Source organism: Asterias rubens, chromosome 10 (assembly GCF_902459465.1).
Source record: "Asterias rubens chromosome 10, eAstRub1.3, whole genome shotgun sequence".
Lineage (NCBI taxonomy): Eukaryota > Metazoa > Echinodermata > Asteroidea > Forcipulatida > Asteriidae > Asterias > Asterias rubens.
Window position 1 is genome coordinate 16,935,887 of NC_047071.1, and position 24,658 is coordinate 16,960,544.

Sequence of the window (24,658 nt, forward strand, 5' to 3'; positions counted from 1 at the left end):
GGATAATGGATAATTACAAAGTTCTAAACTTGAGGTCTCGAAATCAAATTACTCTCTCGAAAACTACGTCACTTCAGTGGGAGCTGTTTCTCACAATGTTTTATATTGTCAAGCTCTCCCCATTACTCGTAATCAAGAAAGGTTTAATGATGATAATTATTTTGAGTAATTACCAATAGTGTCCACTGCCTTTAAAGAGGTACAAATTTATTCATTACAAATATAACAGTATTAATAAACCATAAACCATAAGGGCAACCGACTGTCTTAAATTTTAAACGATTTGGGGTTGATTAAAACCAAAAATTGACTCGAGTGGGATTTGAACCAACAACTTCCTGATTAAAGTGCCATTGTCTTAGGATAATCTGTCCGCCAGAGATTCTGTTACCCCTATGGGAAATTAACATGCACTGAAGGAGGATGATTCAAAAGAGGGTGCTATCAGAATCACAATAAATCAGCATTAAGTTGACAAATGATGACCCTTCCTGTAAATGCACAGAAACCATTTTTTTAAGCCAAACTTGAAACTTTCTCAGCTCTTGGAGCGCTTTTTATGTAAGGAAAGTTTCTCACCAGGCCTGTATGCTTCGTCTGTAAAAGGGAAGGGCACCAAGGGATTTTCTCCTTGGTAAAGGGCGAGGAAATTGTAAATTTCTACTTGAGCTTTCAAGGGCATCAAGGTAATGGGGGCCTGCCTCACTCTGTCTTTTGATGAATAAACTTGAATACTATTTTGTAGTAGTTTTGATAGGGATTCTTCCAGAGAAATCACTTCAGTGTGCCTTCACCTTCCTCTTGGGACCAAAACGTTTTTGCCGCAACTTCCACATGTGAGTCAACATGAATGGCCCGACTGAAAGAAAATGAGATTTAATAAGGAGAGGAAAGATGAGTGAGTGGATGAACTATCGTGAATAGTCTCTGGTTCATCTATATTCATCTTAAATATATTCTTCTTGTAGCCGTTAACCAAGAGTGGCTTTAAGCCTCGTTTGGGGCATTAAAGGCAGTGGACACTATTGGTAATTACTAAAAATAATTGTTAGCATAAAACCTCACTTGGTATTGAGTAATGGGGAGAGGTTGATAGTATAAAACATTGTGAGGAATGGTTCCCTCTGAAGTGACGTAGTTTTCGAGAAAGAAGTAATTTTACACAAATTTGATTTCGAGAACTCAGATTTAGAATTTAAGGTCTCGAAATCAAGCATCTGAAAGCACACAACTTCATGAGACAAGGGTGTTTTTTACATTCATTATTATCTTGCAACTTCGATGACCGATTGAGCTCAAATTTTCACAGGTTTGTTATTTTATGCATAGGTTGAGATACACCAAGTGAGAAGACTGGTCTTTGACAATTACCAATAGTGTCCAGTGTCTTTAAACAAATAATAATGACTAAAAAATAAGCATTTTAGAAAGCATGCATGAGCTGAACATCTCCTCCCCAAAAGCGTACGAATTGTATGCTAGTGAAACTGTCGGTAACAGTTGACTGCCCCTTACCAACATATAGCTAATTACACTTTTGCTACATTTAGATAATTACACTTAAGCTTAAGGTTACATGATTTTGTTAATGTTGTTGTTATTGTTATTTATAAGTCCCATTATATAAAAGGATTCTGAAAGCCTAAACCAGTCCCACAAAAGATCTATAAATAAAAATACTTACGAAGGACCAAGAGAGCAAGGTGGACGTACAAGTAGTAATCAAAACGGAACGCAAAGTTGAAAGAATTCGGAAGGCTCATGGAAAAAATGCCTCGTTCTTGGGCGTACGGGATTGCAAGATGGGCCACAATACCTGGAAAAAAAAGTTATCAGAAAAGTGGTTTAAAGTCAAACACAATCATATGAAAATAATTGTGGTGGACAATGAAAACTTGACTCGAGCTGAACTTGGACCTGCAACTTCCGGAATTATTATTTATTTATTTATTTAAATTTCTGAAATGAATATAGGATCAAAATTTTAGGAGCTATGTTAAAGGATGGCATAAAAACAGTTTGGTAACCCCTAGAGTTACATATCACAAGGAGCTTCCGGGAACAATATCCTCGGTACTTAAGAAGATCAGTCAGCTTGTCATTTGACTAGTCCATTAAGCTATTTCACTAGTCAATCTTCAAATGAAATAGGTATGCTTTTCAAGCGGACCATTTGGAGAGAATTCTGACTGACTGATCCTCAAATGTTTTTCGGCCAGGGAGCCACTGTTAAGGGAGAACGCCGACCAATAGTCTAGTGTCCATTTTAAGCCTAAGGCTGTGTCGAATTGGCTGCTACAGCTAGATATAGGCGTCATCATGCATTGCAGTATAGAACGTCCTTAGCAACACCCTTTAGCAACAGCTGCAAATGTACATGTCGACGCCAATTCGGATACGGCCTACTCTTCAGCCCATTGATAATATCCATCATTCAATCTGACCTCTGTATGACCTTCCATTCAATCTGACCTCTGTATGACCTACCACTTAATATGACCTCTGTATGACCTTCCATTCAATCTAACGTCTGTATGACCTACTATTCAATCTGACCTCTGTATGACCTACCATTCAATATGACCTCTGTGTGACCTACCTTCTGACAATATACCCAGAGGGTAAAGGGGCATCCACATTGTGTATCGCAGCCATGTGACGACCTCACTGTCATAATCTAAGGTTGCGAATATATAGTAAGGATACCTGGGTACAAAAAGACAAAGTGGAATTAATGGATTAATCCCGTTTCAAGATTTGTAGTACATCCCTGACAGGCCAAAATATTAGTAATCAAAACTGTGTCTTCTTGTATAGTGTTCAGATTCATCACTAAGTGACACTCGTGGTGCTCTAGCATTATTACTGCTGGTTACTGTGCCAATTATTTCATTCCTTTTTAATATTTAAAAAAATAAATTAGTAAAATTCCAAACAAATTACAACTGCACACAACTTAAAAGACAAAAACAAAACAAAACAAAGACACATTTCATTGTCCAGCAATACTAAAAATGTACATGAGAAAATTGTAAAAATGTCTTCCCCCCCCCCCCCCCGAAAAGACAAGATTAAAATCCTCACCTTACGACTTCTATAGCACTCCATATGAGAAACAGATAGCACACAATGGGCTCTGAATGCAGCTCCTCAATCGGTACAATTATCAAGAACAACACGAGGTCACGACCTAACACCTGTCAAAGATTACACATCATATTGGTTAATTAATTATGGCTTCTTATATAGTGCTCATATCCATCACTCAGTGACGTTCAAGGCGATTCAACATTCAGTACTTTACTGCAAGTTATTTTGGAGCTATGTTTTTGAAATATGGGACCTAATTTCTTTTACATAGCACCATGTAATGTTTACAAGGCGATGTGGCACAATATGCTGCCAATCAAAGCAGGTACACTGGGATGAACCCCTTCTCTTTTCAATAAGTGAACTTCTTTTTTTTTTTTTACGGCTTTACGTCCCATCCGAAGGACGAAGCATCATGGTTAAGTGTCTTGCTTTTAAAAGGACACCAGAGTCATGACTGGGACTCGAACCCACCCTCTGCTGATCAGAAACACCAGGGTTTGAATCTGGTGCTCTTAACCGCTCGGCCATGACACACCACTAAAGTCACTGGCCTCAGGCCTGCAGTCCCGTATTAAATTTGAGCTCTGCCTACAGCCACACCCTACATACCTGCATGATAGGAGCAGCCAAGCCTGTTTTGACGAGCCCTGTCAATGGATGAACAATCTCTAGTACTGCCAGTATTTGGGCTATTCCTAATGGGTAGAAAGCCCTCTCGAAAGCAGCGTTCATATCATCTGATGTCAAGACAAGAATTTAATAGAATTGAATCAATCAAAATCAGGTATGATTTTCAGGCTATTTAATCACAATTTTGCTGATTTTTCTGAGGGCTAAAAAACTGGAAATCAAACTTTAGTAGGAAGAATATCACGTCTGCAAAATGAATTTTACAGTGATCAACAAACCCTCCAAAAACCATGGTGCTCTTAACAAAGAATATAAAATATAAAAAACAACAAATCTACAAAATGAATTACCTTTGCCATAGAGTATGAACCAAGTGAAGAGCAGTATGGAGACATATGTATACATGATGAACTGCAACAAGTTGTAGATGAACAAGTATGCTGTCTTCATATCTGTATAGGCTGTTTAGGAAAAAAAGAAAATTGTCAGTTTGAGTTCAGGGGTTTTCCCCAAGTTTTTTTTAGGAGCAGTGTGGATGATTGAACAACATTTAACAAGTACATCAAGAGTTTCATCATTGATACAGCCAAAAATACTTATACTTTGTATGTTTCAATTTATAAGGATTTTATCATCACGCCCATGACAAGAAGAAGCAACATAAAACTGATTCAGAATAAGAAATCATCAGTGATTTAGCAAGGAAATGTTGAGATCAACTGTTGATGTTTAAGTCCTTGGTAATCACTCTTAATCATTTAGGTATACTTTGTCTTTAATACAAACCTTTGTCCTGAGCGTCCATAATTTGTTTCTCAAGCTCTTTAATCTTCGCTCGATGGTCTACCTGATACAAAGAATACAATGGGCATCTTAACTCCAAGACTCTTTCATTTTACAAGATCATTTCATGAAAACCTACAGATTTATGTCCCTTCCGAAGAACAAAGCAATAATGGTTAAGTATCTTCCTCAATGGACAAAACTGTCGAGGCAGGGACACCAAACGATAATCATCTGATCAGAAACACCAGAGCTGAGTTCTGTGATATACAGCGCTGTGAAGGTTGACCAAGCTCAAATACTGCATGTCTGAATGATAAACACACTCTCCTCATTGAACCCAAGTCTCGACACTCATGGGGTGACAGGTCTTTTTCTTCAGCCGCGCCACGCATCTGGAACTCTCTACCACTTAATCTTTGATCTTGTGTTTGTACCGCAAAATTCGAGTCTCTTCTCAAAACTTATCTTATGTCACAGGTTTTCAATGACTAATTTTGTTGTTTCTGTTTTTCTTTGTGTTGTGTTTTGTTTTTTGTTTTGTTTTTGGTTTTACTGCGCCTTGAACACCCAGCAGGGTGGATATGTGCGCATTACAAGTCTTATTATTATTATTATTATTATTATTATTATTATCATCTAATCAGAAACACCAGAGCTGAGTTCTGTGATATACAGCGCTGTGAAGGTTGACCAAGCTGAAATATTGCATGTCTGAATGATAAACACACCATCAAATGTGGAGAGAAATCTTTTCAAAGTCTCCTCCTATACTTACTCTTTTGCATCCAGTAGGATCACTTACATACCACAGTGAAAGACTTGCCACAACTACTACTCTAGAGTCATATAATGTGATCAATGTTGAGAGAGCTACAGTGAAGCCTAGTTTCATTACAGGAATTGAGAATGGGTACAAAGTACATCTAGGAATATTCTTATCATTGATCTAAAGCTACTTTGATTAATCTTTATATCTGAAACACATAGATCAGATAGATTGGTGTTACACTGCGAAAATAGTAAGTTATTGATTGATCTCTTCAAAGGGTACTCTCCCTTCGTGATTCAGTTGAAACTCTAACCCCCTGTAGGTTTACATGTATTTGCTAGGATCCTTTATCACAATCAAAACCAAACACCATTCTGGTGACTCAACCACAAGTTTGTCGGACTCTGAATACTCAATTCCATATAAAGCATAAGTGGTTTATAAATAGCAGCCCTCAATCCAGCCAGAGTCAAACAAACTATTCTGATGGAGATTGATGGGTTTGGAGTACACTTAGCAAAGGTGAGGAGAGGCAAAGATGATACAAGTATATCTTAGAAAAGATAACAAGGGCAAAGATGGGTTTAGAACACATCTTAGAAAAGATGAGGAGCCCTAGACAAGGATGGGAGGAGTACATCTTAGAAAAGGTGAGGAGCCCTAGACAAGGATGGGAGGAGTACATCTTAGAAAAGGTAGCGGGAGACAAAGATAGGATGGCAAAATATGGAAGGAAAAGAGAGGAGCAAAGAATATTGGACTAGTCAAGAAGGTAGAAATGAAGGCTAGAAAAATACAAGAAAAAGATGAGAAACAGAAGGAGTAAGCCTATAATGGATACTTAAAGTCACCTGGAAGTGGTATTTTTTCAAAATAAAGCTTTTGTCACTAATATATGTGTTTTGATGAGTGGAATGTGAATAAACAGTTAACTAAGGTTTTAAACAATCAGTTCTTATGTTATTTACAAATTTACGGTGTAAGATATCCTTGTTTTAAAATGTTTACCTTTTGAACTTGTTCTTGGTCTCCCTCACTGTCCTCCAACTCCAACTTATCAAAGTCAAGACGGAGCCAAGCTGCTTTCTCTTTCTTGTAGGTAACTCGCGGCCAGAAGTCTGACTTCGCTGCCTTAGCTAGACTTATCTCAACATTGCGGTCAAGAACACGGTATGTGCTTTTCTATTTATTAGAAACAAAATTCACAACAGTGTACATTTCATAACAGTGTTTTTACAAAGTGTGTTTAATTTTATATTGCGCTGAAGGGCTTGTGGTAGAAAACAATAATTGGATGTAATTACATTACCATGGTAATAAACTTACATCAGGGTTTAAGATATTCAGTAGCCTTCTGCCTGAGTCCATTAATTGGAGACCTCGGCTAGTAATATGGGTGACCGGGCAGGGCATCTGCCCTGCTAACTTTTGCCAAAAGAACTATGCATTTATTTACCTCCTCGTCAACAGCTCCATAGAAGTCCAATGAGAACTTGTAGAAGTGAAGTCCTCCAGCGCCAACACCTTGGGCTGGAACACAATACAATGGTGTTTGTATCATCATTAAGCAAACTTGAAACAATGAACACTTGATCAAGAGCAAGGGTGAGAATTAGACCCGGTAACTGGGTCGCTGTTCTCATTTTCTCCTTTTTTCCCTGTTACTGGGTCTAGGTAAGAATATTATCATGAGTTCAATGAAAGATGACATACCAAGTTGTTCATCTTTCAGCAGATGAAAATATGCCCCTATTGCACAAACTTAATGCAAAATATTGTAAGTTCAGGTTTTTAAAAAAGATCTAAATTTTAGATAAAAAAGCAATCAAACAAATTAATCATCAGTCAATAAAAATTATCAAGTTGCATACTGAAATAAACAACACACCATAAGGTTTATCGCGATTCAGAAACGCAATGCATTGTGGGAAGGAATATGGGGCGGTTTCTATGTAGTTTCTACGACTCGCGCACGCAACGCCTATACCTTTGTGTGGGTTCAACAGCGCCCTCTCTTGATATTTTGCTATTCGCGATAAACCTTATGGGGCATCCCTACATGCCCTACGTCCGATAATGACAAATTTTGAAGAAAAAAGGAGTACAGCACTCCACTTACTGGGTCTAGGGGTATAATGGGTCTACTTAAAGTATTAAATACTATTATATTATTCAATAAATTTACCTTCAAATTGAAGATTCTCATCCGTAACAACTATTTTGTGGTTCTGAAAAAAAGAAAAAGGTTAGTTTAACAAAGAATACATTTACAATCTTTCTTTGTCCTTCACTCTGACCTTAATTAACAACAAATTAAAAAAAAAAAAAAAAAACATAAACAAATTATTTATATTTATCATAATAATAATATTAAATATTGATAATAATGTAAATGAAAATGTCATAATTTGGTCTACATTTTGTACCCTCGTTTTGGGACCAAGTCACTGTAGTTTGTCAGTGTTTTTTAGTCCTAATCTTCAGATCTTAGTCAAAACATAAAATGCAATTTTAAAGCTATAATATATACAGAACAACACTCAGTTTGTATTATTTGAATGAACTTTGAACTCTTAAAAAATACTGGTAGGGATGCAAACGCCTGTGCTTTGTAAATGTAAGGCTAGATATTAATGTGCAAATGATAATTCAATGTTTATTGTGGTGTACTGTGATTGAAAATGCTCTTAAAACGTTGTCATTGCGAACACTGAAACTTGGAAGAATCAACCAAAATTCTACCTCCATGATGACCAATCTAGGATTCTAGCAAGGACCAGAAAAAAAACCTAACATTTTTATTTTTTAGGAAATCATGCAAACATTTTGCTTTCAACTTACAGTCACGTCGCTAATGTCTACTTTTAGAGACACGTTCTTGTCTGTCTGTGCCCAGTACACAAGTGGGTGCAATACTCCATCACCTGACATAATTGGTACAAACACGTTTTTCACTTAAATTTCAAAAGAAAACGGCAAAACAACGAGCAGACAACATTCATGTCATCATGCGATTCGACTGGAACCACCTACATGCATGAACCTAAACTCTTGAGGGCGCGCTACCAACTCTGCTTTTTTCTGGACATGCATGAATAAAGTTTTCTTTTCACAAATCTTTTATAGAATATTAATATAGGCATATATATAGGTGACAATGCAAGGTAGTTTTGGTCTGCACAGACTTAATGCACTGTTTCCGCTGGTGTTCGAGTTCGGCCTTCAAAGACATTCAGCTGCAACTATACAATCCCAAGTCATCAGAGGAGACAAGTACAACTTCAGCAACTGCTGCCAGCCATCACAGACAAGATCTCAGCTGCTTAAAATTAAAACAAAATCGGCTAGATTTAGTAATAGTTGGGTGAGTTTTTGAGTTGATGATTCTTTTTTAACATGCTGAGTCATCCATAACTTCTAGCTCTTTTGGTTTTGCATGCTCCATCCATGTTCTGCTCTAGTAAAAAGAAGCTGTACCCAACAAACAAAAGTAAAAAGTACTAATTATAAATCATAAATGAACTACTGGATACTTAACTAAGGTAAAGGGTAAAACAAACTAAATTAATAATACTTCAATATTGATTGTTTTGTATATTAATAGACTACTTCCAACAATAATGTTGTTAGTAATGCTTCTCATATTTATTGCATGGCATTTTGATGTTACAAAATTGTTTTGATTGTACAGTATTTTATAGGCCTACATCCATTATTTATTATAATTTATAAAATTGAAACAATCAATCAATGGTTGAAAAACAAAAGGTATACTTTGCCTTTCGAGCAGAGGTTGGCAAACATATAGCCCATTTTTTAAAACAAAGTGGCCCTTTTTTTCTGTCTGCGGCTTATGATTATTTTAATGATACTTATTATTCTCTCTATAGCGATCATTACCTAAAAACATGAGTACTTCAATGGCAATGTCAATGTCAAAGTTCAACGACTGGCTCCCTGAAACCGAGGAGGTTTACTGTCGACTCAAATCTATGGCCATGGAGCAAGACGGCTGGACGGAGTCCACAAACACTAACTCTGGCATCAAACCAAAGCGGGAACTATTCACACGAGTTGAAACGGATGACGGACCTGTCATTCATTATGCTCTATTTCTACATGAACGAGAAATGAGGCTGTGTGGAGTTTGCCAGTTTGGACTCCAAGCGCAGGGACCTCCAGAGTAAGTTGGAACATCTGGGCACGATCTTGGCACATGCAAGTAGAAATATTGATGAGTGATAATGGCGTGTTATGACCGAGTGATAAAAGCACTGGACATTAAGGTCTGGCGTATCTGATCAGCTAGTGGGTTTGAGTCCAGCTCCTGACTATGCCCTTGAGCAAGATACTTTAGTCTTAATTGCTTTGTACTGCGAATGTCCTAAAAAAAACACTGAGAACACTTATCATGGAAGAGTAGGGGTTAACCCCAGTGTTTCTGGTTCACATAGCAAACACCCTTGTATACAGATTTCCAAAAAGTTCCGAGCTGCAGTTAAAAAGTTCACTTATGAGGCATGCTTGGTTTCAGTACCAGAAATATATATTAATAAAGTAATAATCAAAACGTTTCAAAGTTATTCAATAATAAAAAATAAAACAATCATATCTAGTGCTGCTTTTCTGCTAAGCAAAAACAAGCAGTATACCAGTCACAAATCGTACATGTGACATGCAGTTTTGGCTGGTAACCCCATCCTGGTAAGCATAATGTTGCATTGAGCTTAGCTAGTTTATGTGTTTTTTAAAGCAGCTCGATGAAATTGGGCCCTACAAGTATGTTGAACCAATAATTGTCTTGTGAATATTTTGCAGTTATGTCCATGGAGGCGCAAGTGCTACGATGCATGATTCCATTACTGGGGTGCTAACTCACGGAGCCATCAAGGAGAGATGTGTGACGGCCTCGCTCAATGTCAACTTCAAAAAGTAAGACACTTAATTTGAAGCCTAATTTAATCCATTTATCAAGCCTTGCGCTTTAAGTAGCCCAACAGGCTATTACCCCAGGAAGTTTTAGTTGGCCATATTCCAAACATGTATTGTCACATTGTATGTATATTTCTGATGCATTATAGTAGTAATCAAAACCGTCTAATTTGTCAAATGAACACTTTAAAAGTATATTGTTATTGAAAAGTAGGTTGCACAGTTTAAGTAGCCCACAGGGCAAGTTTAGAAGTGATTTTTACTAGCCCATACCAGTTTTTACTAGACATATGCCAGTCTAGCATCAAGGTCGAGCCCTGATCAAGTACACGGTATACGACAAACTTGTATCATATTGAACCTCCTTCATATCATTTTTAGTTAAATTTAATTTTTTGTCCTTTTATTTCAGCCCGACTCCCCTGAGAACTGCCATCTTAATAGAAGCATCCGTGGAGAAAATTGACGGCAAAAAGATTCACTTGAAAGCGTGTCTTAAGAAAGCGGATGGATCCAGGGTCTACTCTGATTCGACGGCGCTGTACGTCAGCATAGAAAGCAAACTACGCGAAATAGAACAAAGATCTAATGGAAAGATTTAGTTTAAAAAATATATCAGTTTTTAGACATAGTCCTATTTTGTTCAGATTGTAATTTTTTTTAAGTTTCTTAACTTGGCTGAATTTTTTCAGGTTTTTAAACTTCGACCAATCACACCCCTGTCAGGGATGTGATCTCTCCGTTTTTAACAAAAAATCCTTTAATTCCCCCCTCAAAAAAACAAACAAACCCAAAACAGAAACAAACAAATGCCCAACAGTTTGAGATATTCTTGGGAGAATCCCGCAGTGAAATAAAGAATGCGCTTACTACATACATGTAAATTTATTTATACATTAGTTTTGTATTCTAGCCATTAATTTCATGCTGCTTCAGTCATGTATGAAAACCAACTTGACTTTAAAAAAAACATGCAGGAATTACCCCCAAAATTGATCAAAACATACCACAAGAAAGTGCATCACAGAGCACGTACTTTGCACTCAAGGTTCAGTTTTTACATCCCTCGCAATTAGACTTAGAATTGATAGTATAGGGCATTAAATAACAGACCTAAAGCACAAAATATGTATAGCATTAAGTATTGTGTAAACATATCAGAGTATGAGCAGCTGTGTACATTCCTTTTTTTGTGGTTTGAGGCTAAGCATATATTTATTTATTTAAAACAAATTAAATTAAATTTATTCAGCATACTTTCCATATTGGAGAAATCATACGTACAAGTTTATATAGGTAGGTATGAAAAATGGATATCATATTAACAAGCCTTCATTTCCCCCCTAAACTGATATTGATGAGGTGTCTAAGATAGATTTTAATTTTGTTTAATCGCTCTTTGTTTTTGTTCTTTTTGCTTGTCTACAGAAGTAAACATTGCATCTGCCAAATTCAGTACAAAACTAAGTTCTTGTCTAACTTAGCCATGGCTAACAGAAGGGAGAACATTAGCATGTTGCGAAGCTACCAACTCTCCCTGGTTTTGCAAAAAGTTCCCTAAAAACAAAGCAATCGTTCCATGTTTTTATGAGCAATTTTGAAAAACTCTCTCATTTTGGATTGTGTTTGCCTGTATGTATCTCCTTGATGACTGAACAAAACCTCCCTGATTGCAAGATGGAACCCTGTATGATGCTTTTATGTTGACGGACAAAATGCGGATAACAATGTTATTAGTAAGAATTCAAAACACTTGTTTATAAGGTAACAATATTTATTGGCCCTTTTCATGAGACAGCTCATTACTTATAATTATTTGATTTTAGGGGTTTTTGTTTTGTATAATTACTTTACAGTGATGATGGGCTCTTAATAGTTTCTAAAACAAGTTCTTCCCGTGAAATGGGTTTAATTTAATTGTGGATAGTATTTTATTAAAATTAAACACACTAAAAAACAGTCTTTCAATTCATTATACAAATTATATTTTTAATTTGTGTGAAATGTTTTGTTTCACTAAATTGCAGATGTTATTCTAATTAAATTAAATACACCTAATCTGTAAAGGATACACAAATTTTGTGTGAAAAGTTTTTCATTAAATTAAGGATGTCATTTTAATATAAACTGAAAATACAGAAAAAAACAAAATTTTCATTACACATTATACAGTAAACACTATTGGTAATTGTAAAAGACTAGTCTTCACAGTTTGTGTATCTCAACATATGCATAAAATAACAATCCTGTGAGAATTTGAGCTCAATCGTTCGTCGAAGTTGCGAGATAATAATGAAAGAAAAAACACCCTTATCACACGAAGTTATGTGCTTTCTGATGCTTGTATTCGAGACCTCAACTAATTCTAAACTAACTTGAGGTCTCGATATCAAATTCGTGGAAAATTACTTCTTTCTCGAAAACTACGTCACTTCAGAGGGAGCTGTTTCTCACAATGTTTTATACTACCAACCTCTCCCCCTTACTCGTAATCAAGAAAGGTTCTATGCTAATAATTATTTTGAGTAATTACCAATAGTGTCCACTGCCTTTAAAGTCACCTGGAAGTGGTATTTTTTCAAAATAAAGCTTTTGTCACTAATATATGTGTTTTGACGAGTGGAATGTGAATAAACAGTTAACTAAGGTTTTACAAAAAATCAGTTCTTATGTTATTTACAAATTTAAGAGTAGACCCCGACCCGAGAGGGCGCTGTTCGTGACGTCAATCGAGGCAGACTTTGCCTGTAATGCGTAGAGTAAACACAATTGCAAAGTACATGTACGGACCAGGTCGTGAGTTTGTAAGTTTCAACAACAACAAAAATACCAGGTGTATTGCTGCTGAATGCAGAAAAACACTTTTTGAAATGTACCAATTCACCTGGAAATAGAATTTGTTTTCTTTCAAACATAAGAGTATATGCTTTACGAACAATAAAACATTTTTTTTAGTAATTGTTTGTCACGATTTATATGTTTAAAAAATATATAAAGTTGTTTGGGGGCTGACTCCGCCTACCCCTTTTGTGACGTCAATCGAGGCAGACTTTGCCTGCAATGCGTATAGTAAACACACGTGCAAAGTACATGTACGTCCAAGTCGTGAGTTGGTACATTTCAAAAAGTGTTTTTCTGCATTCAGCAGCAATACACCTGGTATTTTTGTTGTTGTTGAAACTTACAAACTCACGACCTGGTCCGTACATGTACTTTGCAATTGTGTTTACTCTACGCATTACAGGCAAAGTCTGCCTCGATTGACGTCACAAAAGGGGTAGGCGGAGTCAGCCCCCAAACAACTTTATATATTTTTTAAACATATAAATCGTGACAAACAATTACTAAAAAAAATGTTTTATTGTTCGTAAAGCATATACTCTTATGTTTGAAAGAAAACAAATTCTATTTCCAGGTGAATTTAAGTATACAAATGACTTACTTGAGTTTCTTGTTTTAAGAAAGAAAGTTTTTCGGTGACTGCTCATTATTCTATTAAGAAATCATGATCTGACATTTTGGCTGGCGCTTTGGACTGGACATTGTTGGTAATTACTCAAAATAATTGTTAGCATAAAAACTTGCTTGGTAACAAGCAGTAATAGCTAGTAAAAGTACAAAACATTGTGAGAAACGTCGTAGTTTTTTGTGTGTTTTTTTTAGAAAGAAGCGACGACCAATTGAGTTCAAATTTTCACAGTTTTCTTGTGCATAATATTATATTGACATTCACCTAGTTAGAAGACCGGTCTTTTACAATTGCCAAAGGTGTCCAGAGTCCTTTAAAATAGAATAATTGAACGACGTCACAAGCCGAAACACTAGTGCCTTCATATGAAGACCCTATACGCCTCTCTTAATATTTATGCATAAATTCTTACCCAAAATGAGGCTATGGGCACACGTCCCCCATCACGTGAAGTGGCTGCGCCCATCGCCTCGTTTTGGATTAGCATTGTGACGTGCCTCATGCTTAAATATTAAGAAAGGCGTATAGGCCTATCATTGGCTGAGAGTTCCGGCGCGTAATAATGCGGTATTGTTTCAATTTATCTGACCTCCGCGATATGATGGAGAGTGGTTCACGTCATAAATAGAGGTAAATTAGACAATAATTATTCTAGGTACGTTTGGTAATGGCCAAAGACCAGTGTTCTCACTTGGTGTATCCCAACATTATTTGCATCAAATAACAAATCTGTGAATTTGGGCTCAGTTGGTCATCGATGTTCAAGCAAGGAAATAACGAAAGAAAAAACACCCTTTTTGCACATTGTGTGTTCAGATGCCTTAGAAAGGCTTTGAGAAAGGCTTTATGCCTAAAGTCTTCCTGATCCTCAGAAGTTCAATTATTCAAAAACTTGGCCTATGTTCTCGAGAGGAGTCGTTTGTTACCACCTAGGCCCTAACGTTTTTACGGTACAGAAAAAAAGAAAAAAGTTCACAGATCTACAAATAACTTGCAGGGTTTACAGAAGGTAGTGTTGAAAGACTTCTCTTGAAATATTATTCCATGAAATGCTTTACTTTTTGAGAAAACAGTAAAACAATATCAATTCTCGTTGTCGAGAATTACGGATTTATTTTAAACAAATGTCATGACACGGCGAAACGCGCTGATACGAGGGTGGGTTTTCCCGTTATTTTCTCCCGACTCCGATGACCGATTGATCCTAAATTTTCACAGGTTTGTTATTTGATATATATAAGTTGTGATACACGAAGTGTGGTCCTTGGACAATACTGTTTACCGAAAGGGTCCAATGGCTTTATGCTAGGCCTAACCATTCCCAGGCCATCCAATTTCAACTGTCTGCACTGCCAGTGGACACTTTCGGTAAACAGTGATGTCCAAGGCCCACACTTCGTGTATCACAACATAAATGACCTGTGAAAATTTAGGCTCAATCGATCATCGGTCGGGAGAAAATAACGGGAAAACCCAGCCTTGTTTCCGCACGTTTCGCCGTGTCATGACATGTGTTTACTATAACTCCGTAGTTCTCGTTGTCGAGAACTGATAATTGTTTTAATATTTTCTCAAAAAGTAAAGCATTTCATAAAATAATATTTCAAGAGAAGTCTTTTACCATTAACTTCTGTAAACCCTAAAGGTAATTTGTAAATCTGTGAACTTTTATTTTGTTTTCTGTTCCAAAAGTGTATAATGGCTTTAAACTGAGGACCGAAGTAGCCTAACCTGCCAGAGTCAAACAGTTTGAGTTACCGTATACGGTGTTGGATTTTGTTCGAGTGGGGATATGAACACAAATCACTAAAATCGAGTGTAGGTTATATTATGTGTCATCATACCCCCATTTTAACCAAGATCGTCTAAACAAACACAAACAAACCAAACCAAACATATATTCCAAACCCCACAAGACAATGACATGCCCTTGACCTCCGTGAAGCACACAGCGACATGACGAATACCAGTTGTGTATGATGTAGGATTCACACCCTGCACACACCATTACACACAATACATAACAGTACATTACGGAACTACACGCGAGTACATTGAGTAGGGCAAGTAAGGCTGTGTAGACCCTACACGATACGTGCGGTTGAAATCTCGTCCCATAAGAGAGGCTATAGGCGCGCACCTTTGAGTTTGAGGGATCACAGAATTTGCAGTTAATGGTGAACCATATTACCAGAAAGGAAGATCGTGATACCAGCAACCTTTGAAACATGGGCAAAGTGACGAAATTGGAGATAACGCTCGCCAATGACGTGAATGTGTTCCCTCTTGGTGACACGATTAAAGGAGAGGTTGTTGTGGAGGTATCGGACGAGAAGGACAGAGGATTAAATAAAGTGAAAGGTAAAAATCTAGTCATAAATGAAATACTAACACCAAATGGGATTTGATTTGAGGCAATGCATGGTGATGTATCAATATATCTGTTGGTTTGCGGTAGCCTATACCAAGCATGCGTTCTTATTTTCAAATCAAAGAAATCAACTAACAACAGACCACGCCCATTTAATGCTACCGGTGGTTTCATTTTTATTTTCTGGCCCGCGTGACACACTATCGATGCTACCACGCCACAATACAGTCATGGAGCTCTATGGTTTACAATTTTAGCCTAATCTTTATAGAGGTCCATTGACAAAGTGTTACCTAGGTCTTTCCTTTGCAACGTCCCCGCCATCCATCAGCTGCTAGCTAGTTTTGTCACCCGTGGTTCGAGGCCTTCATTTACTGTATACAAATTACAGCAGTAATTATTATTTGACCAACAATGCCATGATCAAATGAATACCCATTTACTGATAAATAAAACTTACTACTCAAAAGAAAGGGTAGACTTGCATACCTTGTAAAAAAGGTCGTAAGGTTTTGGTTAAAATGCAAAACGTTTACCAAGTCAGTTTCAGCCATAGGCAATACAAAATGGTGGCCGATGTTTGTTTAAACAAAATCAATCATTTACGATAATCTAATTGGTTTCAGCCATTTTGAAAGTCTGCTTCACCGTGCAATGGGTGCACCATGCAAACACAATTATATCCCTCATTAAATGTTAAAATTGTTTTAAAAGGCACTTGACACTATTGGTAATTACTCAAGTAATTGTTAGCATATAAACAATTACTTGAACGAGCAATATGGAGCCGTTGATAGTATAAAACTGCGAGAAATGGCTCCCTCAAGTAACATTTTGATAAAGGTAATTTCTCACCTTAATGATAAAAAAGATTTCTGCTGAAGCCTTTTATTATGCAACATGAAAGCGCATAAATTTATGCAACAATGTGTTTTTTTTTCCTTCTTTCATTATTCTCTCGCAACTTAAATGACCAATTGAGTCACAAAACGTTCACAGATTTGTCATTTTATGTATAATACTGTGATACACCAAGTGAGAATACTGGTCTTTGCAATAATCACCAAAGCTGCCATTACATGTCCTTTGTCCCGATTCAACACTTGACCTTTATCGTGAAATAATATATGACCTTAAATGAACGCGTTGCCTTGGATCGGTCGAGTTGGTCTTTGCAAAGCGTTTGTGACCGTTTGTTATAAAATGCATATGGGTAGAAAGATGTTGTAAAAGTAGAATACAATAATCCACACAAACATGCTTCGAAATTGTACGGTTTTCCTTTTACCTCGTCGACAAACACAGTCGGCCATTTATGGGAGTCAAATGTTTGACTCCCATAAATGGCCGACCGTGTTAGTTCGCAACGTAAAAGGAAACCGTGCAGTTTTGAGGCAAATTTGTGTGGATCATTGTATTCTACTTTCGAAACATCTTTCTCACCATGTGCATTTCATGACAAACGGTTACAAACGCTTTTTAGAGACCAACTCGTCCGATCCAAGGCAACGTGTTCCTTTAAAATACCAATATGATATGGAACCCATTGACAGTTGAAACTAGCCAGGGCCGCCCCGGCATAAGATTGTCCTCGGAATCATCTAAAATGCAAAATGGTTGCTAGGCCAGTTTACACGTTTATTTTTATACGAAGGACTTCCATACAAAATGGTGGCTAATGTAAACAAAAACGAAAGTAGCCGGGCGGCGATGTTTGTATTTATGTGTGCATTGTCGTTCTATATCGATTCAGAAAACCCATGGTTAACTTTTTAGGCACTTCTAAAATCTGAATGCAGACGGGCCGCCCGATTCGCCTGACCTCGTCCCACAAGATAATCTCATTATTGGTTGTGCAATTTTTTAAGTCGGCTTCTTATTCACTGAGTGTGATTGGGTGCACCACACAAAATAATATTACTCAATGTTAAAAATTGTCTTTACCAAATGTTTTAAATTCTCTGAACCTCTGAAATCAATGAATATTTTTTACCAACAATGTATTACTATAGTTCTGCTTTCCTTTTAATTTTTTGGGGTTAGGTAGCCAAGCCTAATATTAAAACAATCAAAATTAAAAGGTAAAGTTGAACAAAATGTTACTGTTTGCTCCTGACTTGGCCATGATTAGTGCTTAGCACCCACAGTGTTTAGCACCCACAACTATGCGTTGTTTGTGTGTTTCAATTGCAGGTATTTGGGTGCAGTTCAAAGGCGAAGCCAAGAACAAATGGAAAGAAGAGACCGAAATCAGTGTTGGTGATGTTGACGTCAGTTATACTTCTAAAAATAAAGCTAAGGAGGAATATTTCGACTCAGTTAAAGTCTTATTTGGAGCAGGTATAAAGCTAGACTGGTTTCCTGTGTTTATCCGTAATGATTGAAGACCATGTACTGGTCTTGCCGGCCCAATGATTTCATTGGATACAATTATTTAATGTTCCTAGTGTTTATTGTATATTTTAATGGGAAATACTCAGAAGGTTCAATGTTTGTTTATTTATCAAAGGGGAGACATTATCACTCAAGAGCGATCAGTTTAAAGAATACAACTTTAAAGGAAAGATAAATTTGAAACAAAAATGATGAAAAAAAAAGAATGACATTGCATAAGGGAACCCATACTCCACATCGTTTTTAAAGGCACTGTATACACCTGTGGTAATTGTCAAAGACCATTCTTTCCACTTTGTGTGTATCTCAACATATGCATAGAATAACAAACCTGTGAAATTGAACTCAATTGGGCGTCAAAGTTGCGAGATAATAATAGAAGAAAAAACTTGTTGCACAAGTTGTGTGCTTTCAGATGCTTGAATTCGATACCTCAGCTGGGGTCCCGAATTAAATTATAACATTTGAGTGAGAAACTACTTCTTTCTCGAAACTACGTAACTTCCGAGGGAGCCGTTTCGCACAATGTGTTATACTAATCAACAGCTCTCCGTTGCTTTACAAGTAAGTGTTTATGCTTACAATTAATTCGAGTAATTGCCAATAGTGCCCGTGACTTTAAAGACAGTGGACACTATTGGTAATTACTCAAAATAATTATTGGCATAAAACCTTTCTTGGTGACGAGTAATGGGGAGAGGTTGATGGCATAAAACATTGTGAGAAACGGCTCCCTCTGAAGTGCCATAGTTTTCTGTTGAGATACACCAACTGTGAAGGCTAGTCTTTGACAATTACCAATAGTGTCCACTGCCTTTAAAAACAACTCCAGTATTCTTAATCCACCGTAGGAGAACAAGATCCGGTCATCAAGGATTTGGGAATCCCATCAGGCACCCACACCTACCCATTCGAGTATGAGATACCCTACGCGTCTATGCCAGCCCCTTTCGAAGGCAGATATGGGTATGTCAAGTACACCATGGAGGCGACAGTCTCCCTTGAGAGAGCGATTGTCAACACTTTACACACGGAGGTTAAGCAGTTTAGCATGTTCGGACAGGAGCTGGATCTGAACGTCTTACCCGGAATGGAGGTTTGTTTGATATGGTGGTGACTTGTACAAGCATAAAGACCCTTTGCACTATTGTCAAAGACCATGTCTCCTCACTTGGTGTATCTCAACATTATGCATAAAATAACAAACCTGTGAAAATTTGAGCTCAATTGGTCGTCGAAGTTGCGAGAGAATAATGGAAGAAAAAAACACCCTTGTCGCACAAGTTGTGTGCCTTTAAATGCCTCGAATTCGAGTCCTCACCTGAGGCCTCGAATTCAATTCAAATAGTTATTTAAGTGAGAAATTACTTCTTTCTGAAAAACTACGTTATAGTGAGACGTTTCTCACAATGTTTTATACTATCAACAGCTCTCCAATGCTCGTGACCAAGTTATAAGTTTTTATGCCAACAAATATTTTGAGTAGTTACCAATATTGTCCAGTGCCTTTAAATGTTGGTGGCCATTTTGAAACCAGGACCGCCCGATTGTTCGGTCCTGTATTAAAGATGCTATGTCAGATTTTGGGCCCCAAACATTAAAAAATAGATTTGTTTGAGTGACTGGTATTTCAAAGAGTATCACCCGCTCTGACGAAAACAAGTTTAACTTTTACTTTTAATGGTCAGGAACCATGACAAAAATTAAAAACGTTTCTTATAAAACACATAAGAATTGGTCACGTGATATATTGTCGGGATCCCGACAAAAACTAATTTTGAGCACTTTATTTCACTGCTACTAATACTTGGCGAGCAATGGCTCAAATGAAAGGGGTTGTAACTTTCTCGACCCCCATCAAAATACCATTTCCAAATTTCCATAATTATCTTGTTTACATAATTGTCGTAACAAAAGTCAGTTGTTTTGTTCAGTGGAAAATCCTCTTGGAATATCCGCTCATTCGTTCCCTACACAAAACTGAAAATCGCAATCAAAGATTGTTCTAAAGTCTTTATTCCGACTGAAAACTTGATACCTTGTGTCATCGCAGACCCCAGTGAAAAAAGAGGAGCAGATAACAAACTGTTGTGGATGTGGATCGACAGTGGAAATGACCATTACTGTTGAGCTACCCAAGCAAGGATACGTCCCCGGTGAGCCAATCTACTTCAACGGTCAAATTGATAACCTGGATAAAGACGAACGCCTGGGTCTGAAAGCTAAACTCGTACAGGTTTGCGCAAGTTTGTTGTTGTTGTTGATTGTTGTTGTTGATGTTGATGTTGTTGTTTTTGGTTGTTGTCTGTTTGTCGTCGTCGTCGTCGTCGTTGTTGTTGTTGTTGTTGTTGTACACTCCCGTTAATTTGGCTATTTTGGATTGCTATTAGGTGGCAGCAGACCAGGTACCAGGTAAATCTATTGTTCTCAGTTGGCAAGCTTAGAACTACGTGAACACTTGAAATTTACGGACCACATGCAGTATTAAGTCTGGTGCCACCTAAACTATTTTTCCTATACAGTTTCGAAGTTTCGAAATCTCAGACTCCAGAGTTATTCACTTTGAGGTTCAAACAAAAAACTATTTTATGTTTTTATAGGAGGTGAAATTTCGTACCTCAAGTGACACCAAAAAAGAAGATGGTACGGTGGCGAAAACAGCAGATAAAATTGAGTGTCCTAAAGGCAGGGTGACAGACTATAAATTTGGACCGCTGTTAATCCCTGCTGTGCCGCCATCGGGCCTCCCTGGTTGCGACATCATCGGTATCACATATTACATTCAGGCAAGTAATGATGGAGTTGAATGTGTAAAGACACTGGACACTTTTTTTATCACTCAAAATAAATTTAATTGGTAATGAGCAGTGAAGAGCTGTTCGTAAAAAAACATTGTGAGAAACAGCTCCCTCGGAGGTAACGTATAGTTTTGGAGAAAGAAGTAATTTCTCACTTTCAGGCATGAAGCCTTGTTTATTTATCGATGAGAGCACATTGGCAGCAATTGTGTTTTTTCTGACGTTAGACGATTGGACTGAAAATAAAAGGACTCATACGGGCTTGGGACTTGAGTCGAGTCTAATCGACACTATTATAGGCCCGTTATAGCGGCGCGGCATTTTGGGGAAAAATGTAAATTTGTACATTATAGACACAATATTTGCAGACTAATTGTAAAAGAAAGATTGGTTTTAACCATTGATCGGTCAAATCTAAAAGGGAAAAGCACTTACACAAACAATTATTTATTGATGAGACTTATTTTGTATTTCCTTTTTTTTTCCCACGGAGGAAATTATTAATTCAAACTTTAAGCCACTCATCATCGCTTTACAAAATTAATATTTTTAGAAATACGGGGACTGCTTTTTCCCAATAGGTTAGCAACGAAGAATGCAACTTTACGATGGAGTTTCCGATAACGATTGGCACCGTACCTCTTCGTCGCAGTAGCCCGGTGAAAAGCGACGAGGTCACGGTAACAGAGATCCCAAAAGACAACGGAGGAGTAGTATACGGTAAAACAGAAATGTTATTATGCGTTTTATTCTTGCGGCTATACTTCTCAAACCAAAATTTTTTTGTGATTACCAAACTTGCACAACCTATACAATTTCTTTTAAATGGGACGTCAACACAATGTCCAAGCACACAATGGTGCCCAATACAGTATTGTCTTTACTTATTTATTTGTGATAATGCCAAAGCAGTATTAGCTTACAATGTTGAAAATGATTATGTCGTTATTTTTTAACAATGATCTAAATTCAAAGAGGGTGTTTTAATTAGTCCAGGGTGAGACTGGTCCCCTGACTTCATTCGCAAGGATAGGCATAAAGACATGTACTGGTTTTACAGAACCTGTAGTTTCAATGTGGATTCAATATTGCATTGGATACATGTGCAGTCACACGTACGCTTTCCATTGATTGGTACGGGGTGATGTTTTTGGCGCACTTTCGCATGCAGTGTTTGTGTGAAATGAATGTAGGTGAAAGGTGATACTGGAAGGGGATTAAAGTTGGCTAAAGTCAGATCTCTGGCGCATTTCACGAGCCTCGAAGTGTGACGTCACGTCAGATGTTCAGACTACAGAGAATGGGTGCGTTCGTTTAGCTTCCCTGGGTCGACCCCAATGTTGCGTATTTTATTTTTTTCCAGGACGAACGTGGGCACACAATTACCCCACGTTCGTCCTCGAACCAGGAAAAAAACCCAGACACGTCACCACGTGAGCCTTCCCGTGGTGACGTCAGTGCACCTCGGGCCAGCCCCAAGAGCCCCACATCGGGGTCGACCCAGGGAAGCTAAACAAATGCACCCTATATTGCATTTATTTATGTAACCTCGTTCCCATTAGTGTATGATCTTGCCGCGCCCTTCCCACAGAATGCCTTGCTCGATCATACAAATTATAAACGTGGATTTTTTTCCCTTTTTTATTTTTCTTGTAGATGCCTTTGTTGCTGATGATGAAACCCCTTCTATGAGCTTCAAGGAGCCTAATTACTTAAAATCGGATGATTTTCTTCCTAGCTATCGGTATTTTAATTTTCTGGTTGATACACTTCCAGAGCCCAAAACATGAAAAGGTCTCCACCGCGGGACACAATTAGACTTTTAGGGCATTAAGGGTCATTTAGAATAGTCAACGTTTAAAAAACAATTCCCCTCGAAAACACTTTAACCTGGCTAAGCTGGCAAGATCATCATTATTCCTGACTAAATTACAAATTCCTGTCTAGCTACGCAGATGTTGAGTCCCTAAACAGACATAAAAACTAATTAAAATGTGTTTTAAAGCCATGTGAGCAAACTGAAATATTTATCTAGCACCTGACGTGCCTTTTTGAAAGAAACAAAATATAATGTGATGTTATAAAATCATCAATTAGTCTCGAGTTTTTAAATAACTTAGAAAATCTACTCCGCTGTAGTTGTGAAAATAATCTATATATACTATATTGTATCTGTGTCATAAAATAGCAAACTTCGTCAAAGTGAAATATTATGTTTTGTTATAAAATAACTTACTTCTTTAAAGTGAAATAATCTGTTGTGTTATGAAATAACTTACTTCTTCAAAGTGAAATAATCTGTTGTTATAAAATAATTTCTTCAAGTAATCAATACTTTGTTGATACAAGTTACGTAAAGGACAATAATAAAACAGCTGGAGACTTACTTTATATTTTCCCGATGTCAAAAATAAACGCAAGTTGTATCATGAGTGATTTTTCCAACTTCCAGTGCGCCTCATGTACTGGAATTTGCACATTGAGCACAATCTACGGATATGCACAATCTTCAGATTGCGCAGAATGTTGCACAATGCAGAGATGTGCCGTATCTATTGGCAGTTACAGCTACGGCTACGACTTGTGCTAAGTGTGTTGCCAAGCAAGGACCTATACTTCAACGCATGATGGCGCAGAGATATAGCCGTAGCCGATAGCTTCTAATTCGGACACGGCCTGAGCTGCCGCGCAATCTTGTGCAACCATGTAGGTGATCAACAAATATTTTGTTTAATAAATTTCCGGTTTTGACTGGAGGGCGGTCAAATCGGAGCCACGATGTACATATTTAGTTTTTACCAAGTTTTCTTGATGTAGGTTATACAAAAAAGGGTTCTCTCGATGTTCTTTTGATGCTTTGTCAATGGCGCATTAATGTGTAAATATTATGCTTAAATGTGGGCTGCGCTTAGACGATTGAGAAAAAAGAGGAAGTGCCGAGTGGGAAACAGGTGGGACAGGAATGGGTAAAAAGGGGGGGTATTTTAAAAGTGCCTGGACTTTTTTTGTGTTCATTGTGAAAGTTATGCCAATAAATATTCAAGCGCCTGGAAACATTGGATTATATTGAATGGTCGGTACGAGGGTTGACTGTGTGTTGTGTGGATGCACACACCAAATGAAAGCTCATAATAGGCTTTTATGGTATATCATCGAAAACCATGTTAGTAAATTACAGGTTTATAATAAAAATTCTTCATTGTTCAACCCAAACTATTCAAGTTTACCCAGTGAATTTCCCTTGTGTCTTTTTACTTAAAAAATAATGTCAACAATAAACCTGAATATTAACAAATTCAAAAACACTAAAAACAATTTTAAGGTTCGACATACACAATTATACGACGACTAGAACCTAAATAACTGGATAAATGTTTCCAGTGCTCTGTTAGAATTGATGACAAGTCGTTAGCGTT

The 24,658-nt window shown here is 37.3% G+C and overlaps 3 protein-coding genes across 3 annotated transcripts; 2 read left to right on the plus strand and 1 right to left on the minus strand.

Annotated features, from left to right (window-relative positions):
* Positions 1–146: 146 nt before the first annotated feature.
* LOC117295492 (very-long-chain (3R)-3-hydroxyacyl-CoA dehydratase 3-like) lies at positions 147–8,299 on the minus strand. Its single transcript, XM_033778174.1, has 11 exons — positions 8,120–8,299; positions 7,464–7,506; positions 6,735–6,808; positions 6,287–6,460; positions 4,510–4,570; positions 4,074–4,184; positions 3,703–3,830; positions 3,085–3,197; positions 2,600–2,706; positions 1,685–1,816; positions 147–859 (listed from the first exon to the last, which is right to left on the minus strand). Exons 1-11 carry the CDS (start codon positions 8,207–8,209, stop codon positions 780–782), a joined length of 1,113 nt encoding a protein of 370 aa, XP_033634065.1. The 5' UTR covers positions 8,210–8,299; the 3' UTR covers positions 147–779.
* A 75-nt stretch (positions 8,300–8,374) lies between these two features.
* On the plus strand, positions 8,375–12,401 carry LOC117295493 (acyl-coenzyme A thioesterase THEM4-like). The gene is made up of 4 exons (XM_033778175.1): positions 8,375–8,642; positions 9,169–9,461; positions 10,097–10,210; positions 10,623–12,401. Exons 1-4 carry the CDS (start codon positions 8,436–8,438, stop codon positions 10,810–10,812), a joined length of 804 nt encoding a protein of 267 aa, XP_033634066.1. The 5' UTR covers positions 8,375–8,435; the 3' UTR covers positions 10,813–12,401.
* Positions 12,402–15,685: 3,284 nt separating this feature from the next.
* On the plus strand, positions 15,686–24,458 carry LOC117295494 (arrestin domain-containing protein 3-like). The gene is made up of 7 exons (XM_033778176.1): positions 15,686–16,040; positions 18,244–18,390; positions 19,296–19,540; positions 20,498–20,680; positions 21,045–21,230; positions 21,824–21,962; positions 22,899–24,458. The coding sequence occupies exons 1-7, from the start codon at positions 15,908–15,910 to the stop codon at positions 23,030–23,032; spliced, it is 1,167 nt and encodes a 388-aa protein (XP_033634067.1). The 5' UTR covers positions 15,686–15,907; the 3' UTR covers positions 23,033–24,458.
* The last annotated feature ends 200 nt before the right edge of the window (positions 24,459–24,658 follow it).